Here is a 12,226-nt window from a genome sequence, read left to right on the forward strand (position 1 = left end):
TTATTATGCATTATATGCTTGTATTTAACTATCACTTATACCCCATAATTATATACTCCTATTATGTACACACAAAATTTAAAAATTAAACAAACGTAAAGTGACTGTGGTCACATCACTCCAATCTCTGTCTTCACACTGCCTGCTCTTCTTTTGAATATCTATTTATTGTTTCTTTACCTCTCCTTTATAAATACACTTGTGATTGGATTTAGAGCCCACAGAACAATCAGGAATAATCTCCTTGAGTTAATGTTTGTATAGAGTAAAAGGTAAGGATCCAGCTTGAATCTTTTGCATGTGGCTAGCCAGCTAACCCACTACCATTTATTGAATAGGAAGTCCTTTCTCCATTGCTTGTTTTTGTCAAAGCTACAATGAGATACCATCTCACACCAGTCAGAATGGCCATTTTTTAAAAAAGTCTAAAGACAACAGATGCTGGCATAAATGTGGAGAAAAAGGATATCTAATACACTGCTGGTAGGAATATAAATTAGCTCTGCCACTGTGGAAAACAATGTGAAGATTTCACAAAGAACTTAAGCAGAGCTGCCATTTGACCCAGCAATCTCACTACTGGTTATATACCCAAAGGAAATAGATCATTACACCAAAAAGACACACAAAAACTATTCACAATAACAAAGACATGGAACCAACCTAGGTACCCATCAATGGTGGATTGGATAAAGAAAATGTAATACATATATAGCATGGAATATTATGCAGTCACAAAAAAGAATGAAATCATGTCATTTGAAGCAATATTGATGGAGCTGGAGGCTGTAATCCTGAGTGAATTAACACAGAAACAGAAAACCAAATACCTCATGTTCTCACTTACAAGTAGAAGCTAAACACTGAGCACACACAGGCACAAATGTGGGAACATTAGACACTGTAGACTACTCGAGAGGAGGATGGAGGTGGGTTGAAAAACGACCTATTGGGTAACATAATCACTACATGGGCTCAATATACTCATGTAACAAGCCTGCACATGTACTCTTATATCTAAAGTTTAAAAAATTATCCTTATGTTAAAATTCTTAATCAGATTTTCAAAGACCAGCCTTTTTATATTTCTTATAACACAGGTGTTCTAGAGATTAAGACCTGGTGTCTATAGGTGGCCACTTTATTTTTAGCATATGACACCTTCCATATGAATCCGTAATACACCCCATGAGATGGAGGCATAGTAGCGTACAATCTGATTTTAGAGAGCAGAGGGACAATGATTTGGAAGTGGCACTGAGGAGTGAGCAGTACATGAACTCCACCTATAGGGACAGCAGTAAAAGGAGTGGTAGGTAAACAACAGGCACCACATAAGAGGATGGCAATGAAGTCTGCATACTAGAGGAAAGGCAGGTTCCAGTTTAAGCAAGAATATGAAGAGGGTGTTTGGAGACAAGATGGAAGTCATAAAGAAGTTATAGAAAGCATACTGTGACTTCCAGAGAATGCCATATAGTAGGGTTTAGAGAGCCAGTGAAAGGAATGAGAAGGACCTATATTAAAGAATGGGACTACCATGAATTGGGAGTTTAGAGGTTCCTGAGGTGAATGATATGAACAGAGAAAAAGGCAAAGTGGGATTCATCCTGAAGGCCTCCAAGGCAAGTTGTGGTGAGGGGTCTATAAAGTAGAATGTCAGGGAGAAGGGTGGGAGGCTTCCTAGGCATATAGGAAAAAAAGGAGGAAAATATTCAGATAAACTCAGTCAAATCCTTACTAACACTACATGGGAAAGAATAAGTTCCTTTGCAATTGTAAGTACTCATATATAACCTATGAATTTAGTAGTTTTGTTTTATTTTAATTTGTAAAATTAATGATACTCTCTATGCAATGTAGTTCTATATTTAAAAATGAATATGAAGGCAGTACTATATAATTTCCATTGTGTGCCATGAAAAATTGACTTTTTCCATAAGAAAATATATAGGTAGGACTTTAGATGGTGCTACTAATGTGGAAATCAGAGCTTAAACCAACAAAAACCTGCTGCCTCAAGCGAGGTAATTTTGAGAGCATAATTAGGATCTCTATTTTAAAAATTATTTTAAGTGAACGAATATAGGCTTAAAGTAATAATTGCTTCCAATTTTTAGATTTGCCCAGTCATGCTTTTAGGAATTTATTGTGGCTTTTTTCTCCTCAAAATTGATATTAGTGGGAAATGGTTTTCTTTTTTCTTTTTTTTTTCTTGAGATGGAGTTTTGCTCTTGTCACCCAGGCTGGAGTGCAATGGCATGGTCTTGGCTCACTGCAACTTCCCCCTCCAGGGTTCAAGTGATTCTCCTGCCTCAGCCTCCCAAGTAGCTGGGATTACAAGTTCCTGCCACCATGCCCAGCTAATTTTTCTATTTTTAGTAGAGATGGGAGTTTTTCCATGTTGAGCAGACTGGTCTCAAACTTCTGTCCTCAGGTGATCCACCAGGCTTGGCCTCCCAAAGTGCTGAGATTACAGGCATGAGCCACCATGCCTGGGCTGTGGTTTTCAATACCAAGTTTTCCTAGTTAAAAAAATAAACTGTATTATCTCCACTCTCATATTCTTCTCATTTTAATATTAATCAAAATTCATAAACATTAGCTGTAATACTTCAGCAGTTTCATTTGTAAATACTCTTAGTAACTTAGGATGTGATTAATTTTACAAAAAGGCTGAAACTCATGAGACAGCAATTTCATCTCTATCAAAAGATTTTTATTAATGTTCATTATATTTACAAGAATTATCAAAGCATGTCAATCTTCTCTCAATGTCCTTAGTAGGAACAGATTATATGATCATCTGAAGCCAAGGAGACTATTAAAAAAAGAAAAATATTATATATCCAAGTTATATTTTTAGTAACAATAATTACCAATGTGTAAAAATGATGTTTTAATATAAAAGATTTGTAGGAAGTAGGCAGTTACGTTCCAGAGCACTTGGATTTGATATACACATATTACTTGTAAAATCTCATGCTTATTGAGAAGAAAACCCAGGTTCCTTGAGAGTTTTCTTCTTATGGGTCATGCATTCCATAAACAGGGAATACATACCTCCCATTTTAAGTTAACTACATGACATCTTGGTCAGAAAGATAAGTTTCATGAGTCTGAAAAATATGAAGCAATTCCCTAGAGCTGGGTCATGATGGACACTACTAATAAGTTTGAGCTTCTGATTTTGCTATTTTGTGAAGTAGGTCCTATTAGAAGTGAGTGTATTAAGGTACAGTATAGTAAAAAAGTCATCTTGGTTAATCCTTAGGGCAGTGAAACTACTCTATATGATACTATAATGGTATAAACATGCCATTATAAAACTGTCCAAACCATAGAATGTACAATACCTAGAGTGAATCTTAATGTAAATTATGGTCTCTGGGTGATCATGATATGTCAACTTAGGTTCAATAGTTGTAACAACCATACTGCTCTGATGGGGGATGTTGATTAACCGAGAAGGGTAAGCATGTGTGAGGGCAGAGAGCATGTATGGAAAACCTTTGTACCCACAATTTAATTTTGCTGTGAACCTAAAACTGCTTTATGAAATGAAGTCTATTAAATAAAATTAATAAATAAGCAAATAAATAAAGATGTCTGCGGATGAAAAAAAAGGCCTCTGTTAGTTTGCTAGCCAATTTAACTCAAAATATCATTGCAAACAAAAAGAAAATAGCGCTAATAAGAACCAAATACTATGTAGAAATAAACAAGGAGAAGGGGTCTTTCTTTCCCTTCCATGTAGTGAGGATTGAATAATTAACCTGTTAGTGCTTATTAAGAACATGTAAAGTATGGAAGCTAGCATAAAACATAAACCCTACACTCCAGGAACTTATAATCTATTTGGGTAAACAAATATGACACAAGTAGAAGAATATGTAATAATTAGTAATTATGAGATGTATGCAATTTGATCTCAGAAAATAATAAAATATATGTGGGCCAGTGTTACTGTAGAAGATTCAGTTGTAAGTCTTAGGGTTGGTTTGAATAATTTTGAAGTATACCTAGATGTGAATGACACAGTAATGCTTTCAAAGACATAGAAACCCAGGAAGAGGAAGTACTGTCATGAGGTGGATAATCCCAGTTGCTACAGAGCATTTGATTAATTCTTACCCAAGTTGACACTGAAACTTCAGGTTGAATTGAAACAGAGACATACAGTCTGTGGGAGTGTTCTTGGAACCATTATATATTCTCTAACTCACTCATTTGAAGAATGATGATTCAACGAGACCATAAGCACAACATGATGGATGTGCTTTTCCTTTATAACCGACAAATCTTTTGTGGCCATGAAGCTAAGGGGAGAAAGTGGCATAAACACTGACATTTTAGGCTTTGTTCAAGATGGAAGAAAGAATTATCCTGTTTCAGCAGCAACACTGCTTGCCCATGGAAAGTTAGAGAACCTTATTGGTCCACAGTGGCTATTTCTGATATTAGAGCAAATGAAAAGGAAGAATGGATGCATGTGAAATGATTGAGATTTAATACAAATACTTTACATATCAGTTTCAAATATGTAAGTTTTCTTTAACTTTAGAAAGTTAATTGACTATAAACATCAAAGAGCATCTTAATTAGTTATAGCTATTTGTACTATCTGCTTCAATAGATAAATTCTCAAATCTTAATGAGCTGGTAAAAGAAAAGTTTATTTCAGGTTTATGCAAAGTCCAAAATGTGGTATCTCTGAAGGGCAAGCAGCTCTCCTTATTGTGGTACCATATTAGTTTTGGCAACTTGCCTTACATATATATGTAAATTTTCAAATAATTTACAATAAAATACTTTCCAGCTTGTTTTATAAGGCTAACATAATCTCAGTTGTGAAACTTAACAATGACAATAAAAGACAGAAAAAATTATGTCATTCTCTCTCAGAGGTATGTATCAAAAAAATCTTAAAATATTAGCATATGAAACCCAATGATATATAAAATGTGTCATAAATTGCATTTAAGTTGAGGTTATTCCAGAAATGCAAGGTCAGTTTAACATCTAAATATGAATCAATGTGGATCACAACAATCATAAGATAAAAGTAGGCATGATTATCTCAATAAACGGAGACAAAAGGATTTGGTCAAATTCAAACTCTATTATAAAAACTTAGAAAACAAAAAACAAGAGAATTTCTTTAATTTGATAAAGTGACAGCAAACATCCTACTTAGTAGTGAAATACAAAAAGCCTTTCTCTGAAATTGGGAAAAAAGCAAAGAATGCATGCTAACACCATTCCATTAAAAAGTGTACTGGAGTTCTATGCTAAAAAAAAAAAAAAAAAAAAAAAAACATTTAATCAAGTTCAAAAAAAAATAAAAAATGTAAGCAATGGAAAAGAAGTAACACTTTTTATGCAGATGACAAGATGATGTACGTGTATACTAAAAATCTGAAAGAATGTTCAAACAAAAAATAAATATCACTAAATTAATCAGTTTTCTTGTTATACAGAAATCAATTGTATCTCAATATGCTGGCAACAAATGTAACACAAAATTTAAAGAATGATGCCATGTATTATGACACAGGAAAAATTAAACACATAGATTAAATCTAGGAAAACATGTATGACTTCTATCCAGATATTGAGAAAAATTAAAGAAAATTTAAATGGACAAATATACATCAAGTTCATGGATTGGAAGCTTTACTATTTTAAGAAGTCAATTATCCTCCAATTTATCTGTACATTCAATGCAATATCAGCAGAATTCTAGAGATTTCTCTTTAGAAATTGATCAGATAGTGTTAAGATTTAGAACTAAATGCAATGGATTGAAAATAGCCAAGACAACAATGAACAAGAAAAATAAATATGGACTTACATTACCAGTTATCAAGATCTTTTATAGCTTCAATAATTAAAGGAGTGTGATACGGCACAATAATGGCAAAATTAAAATCCAATAAAAAAAAATACTTCTCTAATCCTACTTCATCATGTACACAAAAATAAATTCTATGTGAATTATTACTCTAAGTGCAAATGGTAACTCATTAAAATTTCTGGAACAAATCATGGGGGAATATCTTTGTGAAAAGAAAGAATTCTTAGATCACACACAGGTATACATAAAACCCTAAACTCAAAAGCAAGATTGATAAATTAAAATTAAGAAATTGTGTTCTTTAAAAGTTACTGTTAAAGCATTCTAGTAATGGCAAACTACTTGATATTGAAACCTGCTAGAGTTGATAATTATAAACTTCCAAAAAATATAAAAATTAACCATATGAAGGCAGTGGAGAATGACAAAAAATAAAAAAAATAGGAAACTGAAGGAAAGTCAATCCAAGAAAGGAAGGAACTATGCTGACTGAAATATGGAAATCTTAATATTTATAGACAACATAATCATCTATATAGAAAATTCAAAGTATCTAAAGACAACTGTTAATTTTAGTACAAACTAAACACACTTGCTGGGCATGCTACCTACTAATATCAATCAGTAACATTTCTACACACTAGCAATAAATAATTAGAAAATTTAACAGGAAAAATATTATCCATGACTGCGAGAACAACTTCAGAGAAATAAATGTAAAAACGATGTGCCTTATATCACTTTATGAGTAAAATGACAAAACAAAATTAATGAATAAATAGAAAGATATATCATGTTAATGAACAGTTAACAATATAAGATGTTGAATCTTTCCAAACTATTTTGTGAGATAAATAGAATTTCTATCAAAATCTCAAAATATCTTCTTGGAACTTAAAAATGGGACTTAATAAGCTAGCTGATCCTCTAAGCACATGACAGAATAGAAGGTTAAGAATTACTAATATAAATCTGGAGAAAAGATTGAGAAAACATAAGCTCTCAAAAATCATGACCTATTGTAATCTGTAGTAGGGGTTGGAAAACCACAGCCCATGGACCAAATCTGATTCACCACCTGCTTTTATAAGTAAATACTAGAAAACAGCTATGCCCACATGTATTTTTTTACTTAGTATTTTTGGCTATTTTTGTGCTGCAATGGTAAAATTTAATAGTTGCAATGGAGACCGTATGGCTTATAAAGCCTCAAATGTTTACTATCTGGTGCTTTACAGAAAATGCATGGGAACTCCTGATCTATGGGAATTAAAACTATTTAATATTGACAGAAGGAAAGATTAATAGACGAATGGAACAGAATAGAGAGCTAAGAAATACGCAGATTGTTTTGTATATGACATAGGAGGTATTACACATCAGTAGAGAAAAGATGAATTCTGCAATAAAAAGGCCTTGGAAAACAGGCTATTAGTAAAAAATAATTTAAAATTAAGAAAATATAAAATTAAATTATCATTTCATGTCATTACAAAAGTAAATTCTTGAATTTTTGTAAGACCTGAACATAAAAAAGTAACTTTAAATTTTAGATGAAAAGAAATGAAAACATCAAAGAAATCAAGGTGATTAAGATTTTTTAACATTTTACGGTTCATAGCACAAAATATAAAGGAAAAATATGATCAACTAAACTGCTAAGAATAAGAAAATCCCCTGTAGATGAAAAAAATCTTCTTACACAATGCAATGTCAAGCTGCACCCTAAGAACAGGTGATTAATAAATAGGTGAACATAACTGGTTAATATCCAGTATAATGATACATTAATATCCAGAACATATAAGGAACTCACATATATCTATTAGAAGAAAAGATTAGCAACTCATTAGAAAAAGAATAACACTACATTTTTTTTCTTACCATATGCTGCCTGTTGAAGAAAAGCTAAACTTAGAATTCTCAAAAGAGAAAATACAAATTCCCTCAAAATATGTGAAATGATTATTCTCACAGATAATTAAGGAAAAGCAAATGCAAACCACGATGAAATAGAATTTCATTTGCATGACAATGATGGCAACATTTTTCATATTATAATTGACATATTGTAAAAAGACATTTGTCAGAAACTTTTAACTAGTTATAGTTTGCTTCAATTAAGAAGGGACAAGCCAGTATAATGGAATTGGTAAAATCAGAGTTAGGATTATCCCTGTATGCCACAAAGCTGTTTCCTGGGTATACATTTTAGGCGACCAAACTGGGCTATAGTTTTTTCTATATCATCAAGTCAAGGAAATTTGTCATTCTTGGGATGACTCCTATCTTGAAACTTTGAAACTATAGAAATGTGACAGTCATTAACACTTGTCAGACAAGTTTCATCTTAGTTGTGCTCTACATCTTACCCAGCCTATAAAAACCAAGCAACCAACACTGAATATAGCACAGAAGTCAAAAGCTACATCAGAAGGTTCTAACTTTTATCATCACTATTACCAGCATCATCATCAACATTACCTTCATCATGATCACTGCCGCCATTATACCTGATACTGCCACAACAATTAGAACATTATGTACAGGTAAAGGGATTTCATTGGGGAGAGTAAGTTTGAAAAATTTAGCAACTTGCCATTAAGTGTGTTCTAGTATTTTGTTAATTGGTCGCTTTTTATAATTTAGTTTTTATTTCTGGACACTGTCAAGAAACACTTGTTGAGGTCTAAAGACCCTTTGAAGTCTCTGGGAAAGTTTCCGAAAGTTAAAAAAAATAATAATTCAGCAAAATTTTGCTTACTGAGAAAAAATATAAATGTACAATTGACCTGAAATCTTGAGAAAATGAGGCATAAGATTTCTTTTATAATCACGCATAAGAACACTACCATTTTCATTCTCTATTAATGTAACTGAAATCAAATTTTATAATATTAAAAGGTTTCCTTGGGAATAATAAAACTATAAATGCCATTATAGATTTTGGAATAATGTACTTTACATTATAGATTCTGAATTAGCAACTGGCAAACTGCAGGTTCTTCTCAAAACTTCATAAATTTTCAAATGAGTTCCTTTCTGTGGACTCTCTTTTTTCCAAAGTTCCAGGAGAAACTGAGGATAGAGGCTGTTACCCATTTGATTATTACACTTCTTTGCTCCTTATGCAAAATGTTCATCCTAATGATTTAAAGTTTTCTAAAGTTTCATTTCTCTAAAATTTGGAGAATTTTGCACCAGAATCATGCTTTAACACTTTTCATTATGTGAGAGAATTCAGTTGCATATAATTCAAATGGTTTATAAATACAGTTCTAATAAATGAAAACTATATATTTTTTAATGCTTTGCTGTTTAACTCCTAAAGCAATGCCCAAAAGTGGCTAAAAGGAAATCTAACCTAGAAAGTGATACTTGGCATGGACTGTAAGGAAAGACTTATAATGAAACTGTTTTAAAATCATAAGTAATGTACTTACCATCATTTTGATTAACATCATTATTGCAAGTTGATTAAGGCAAATAGTTATGCTAGAATGGCAATGAGCTTAACTTTATTTTTTTGCCCTGAGAAGCAATCAGGTTCAAGTGATTTTTGTGCCTCAGCCTCCCAAGTAGCTAGGACTACAGGTGCTTGCCACCACACCCAGCTGATTTTTGTGGTTTTTCGTAGAGATGGGGTTTCACCATGTTGGTCAGGCTGATCTCAAACCCCTGACCTCAAGTGATCTGCCTACCTCAGCCTCCCAAAGTGCTTGGATTACAGGCGTGAGCCACTCCATGTAGCCAGCAATGAGCTCTTACTTGAAGTAGATGAATTTTAAAGGTGAGGCAATTATAGTTTAGTTAAGCACGTGAAGTTGGTTAAATTCCTTGAAGATTCATTTTTAACCTATTTTCTTTGCTAAATGAAGGATTCATTTTGTAATGCAAATGCCTACCTTTGGAAAAAACTTGGCCAAAAATTAATTTGGTAAATGAGAGTAAACTGTTTCATGAATGGACTTTTTCTGATATTTAGAACATCATTTTAACAAGTGCAGCTATTATTCAAAAATAGTAATAAATTCCTAGAGGCTATGAATCACATTTAGAGGAAGGGTTGCATTAATCACAAAGTTTCTGTAATCTTTAGATATAAAATAATATTTTAAATTATTTTTGACAAGAGAAAGCCAGGTGAGGGGGAAAATGTCATATCAGAGCTATAGTTAATAATATGTATTTTTCAGAAATCTTCAGAGCATCGAAAAGGAGCTTTTAGAGAAAAACCTCTTTTAAGCTGTAAAGCAGAGATTATTTTGAAACCACCTCAGAACTTAGAATAATTATGTAGTCTACATAATGGTTAGTCTCTTAGGCTAATATGCATGTCTCGAAAAGACTAAGCTACCAGATTGTTATATCTAGCTAATCCAAAACAAATTTGAGACCTTACTGTCACAGTGCACTTTTACAGTCATTAAAAGAAAAATGTTATCAAATATTAATAAAGTTATAAATACTGTATTAAAAACTCTATGCCTGAATAGGCTTTTTTTCTCCGAGGCTGATATTAAACAACAGAATTCTGGTATGAAAACATACATGGAATATGTCTGAAATAAGGAGTTTCTCTGAAGAGTTTTCACAAATAATGTTGGTTCTGGGAAACACTAATTAACAAGTCAAGAGAGACAAAGAGGTATAAGGAAGTGGTAGGATTAAGAATGCAAAATAGGCTGAAGAGGAAACAAGATTGGGTGGAGTTGCACAGTTGTATAAGGTAATGCTAAAAACAAAAACAAAAACTTATCTGCCTAAAAGTCAATTGGTTCTGGATGGGATGAGAACAAAAAGGTTCACATATTAATAGGGAATATGTAATTCACCAAATATGTTTCCTTATTACAAACGCTTCTGTTTTGGAAGGTTTATTTAGAACGTTGCAGACTAGAGAGATTGAAGAAACAGCTGAAGATGTTTTGAATTTGAAAACATGAATGTTTATGTTACAGCCTTTCCTCCAATGGACAATTATATAACATCATCTCTCAAGATGTGAAAAATAACTAGGGTCCCAACTTTATGTAGATTAAGCTTAGTGTGGCCATATGATGTAACTATAAACTGCTTATCTGTAGATGCTGAACTACCATATTTTCTAATTCTCTTTCATCTAATTGATTGATAATAAAACTAGCTTATCTATTAATTTATATTATGCAAATAATTTACATTTGTTGTAGAAACATTCTTGAAAATAGGCTCGGAGCAGTGGCTCGCACTTGTAATCCCAGTACTTTGGGAGGCTGAGGTGGGCAGATTGCCAGAGCTCAGGAGTTAGAGACCAGCCTGGGTAACGTGGTGAGACCCCTGACTCTATTTAAAAAATATAAAAAATAGCTAGGTGTGGTAGTACATGCCTGTGGTCCCAGATACTCAGGAGGCTGAGGTGGGAGGCTCACTTGAGCCCAGGGGGCAGAGGTTGCAGTAAGCTGAGAATGTACTACTGTACTCCAGCCTGAGTGAGAGTGAGATCCTGTCTCAAAAAAAAGAAAAAGAAAAATTAGAAAATACAGTTAAAAGTAAATTAAAAAAAACCTATAATTTTGTTACATAGCAATTACTACAGTTGATGTCATGGTATTTCCTTCCACATTTATCAAACTTTTAATTGAAACTTGTTATATTATGTATTTAATTGTGTCTATAAGTCTTTGTATGTCCATGTGCATGATATGACTATAGTTTACAAAAATACAATCAGACTACAACTAATGTTTTGTAATCTGCTTTAAGTTAAAAAATAAAAACAAGAAGAAGATTTTTCTTCAGCAACGTGAGGACACAAATCACGTCTATTTTGCTCATTGATATATTTCCAGCAACTAACCTGGGCTCAACAGTAATTTGTTAAGTGAATGAGCCTGAGAGTCTGCCTTCTTTGAGGCATTTGAGATTTCTGTGTTTTCAACTAGCATAAAGGACTAATGTGTCGATTATAATTCATGTAGCGTGAATTGAAAGAGAGGCAGGTAGATTTAGATTGTTATTATCTGATTTGAACCATTTTTTTTTCTCTTTCATAGGCCCAGCATACCTTCCCAAAGATCTTGGCCACTATGGACTACAATCCTTATTTTTCTTGGAGTGGCGGCAATCTTGGGAGTAACTATTGGTCTTCCTGTTCATTTTCTGGCAGTTGGTCAGTATTGATTATTTTCAATTTTCATCCTTGCTATAAATCTTTTAGTTTTAAAAATTGACAAGAAACAACATGAATATTAAATTTCTTCTTGGGAGTTTTCTTATTTACTTACTATTTTATTTCAACATAGCTTATTTTGACTCAGAAGTTTATAAGGTTTTTTTTTTTTTTTTTTTTTTTTTTTTTTTTTTTTTTTTTTTTTTTTTTTTTTTTTT

At 32.6% G+C, this 12,226-nt stretch overlaps 1 protein-coding gene across 1 annotated transcript in view; it reads left to right on the top strand.

The window, feature by feature from the left end:
• Positions 1 to 8,238: 8,238 nt before the first annotated feature.
• Positions 8,239 to 12,226, top strand: part of TMPRSS11B (transmembrane serine protease 11B) — a 23,310-nt gene continuing 19,322 nt past the window's right edge. Inside the window, exons 1-2 of the mRNA XM_017516554.2 lie at positions 8,239 to 8,406; positions 11,893 to 12,008. Coding sequence (XP_017372043.1) covers positions 8,399 to 8,406; positions 11,893 to 12,008 — 124 coding nt within the window. The 5' untranslated portion in view covers positions 8,239 to 8,398. The remainder of the gene's footprint in view (positions 8,407 to 11,892; positions 12,009 to 12,226) is intronic.

Source organism: Cebus imitator, unplaced genomic scaffold (genome assembly GCF_001604975.1).
Source record: "Cebus imitator isolate Cc_AM_T3 unplaced genomic scaffold, Cebus_imitator-1.0 Scaffold594, whole genome shotgun sequence".
NCBI classification, from domain to species: domain Eukaryota; kingdom Metazoa; phylum Chordata; class Mammalia; order Primates; family Cebidae; genus Cebus; species Cebus imitator.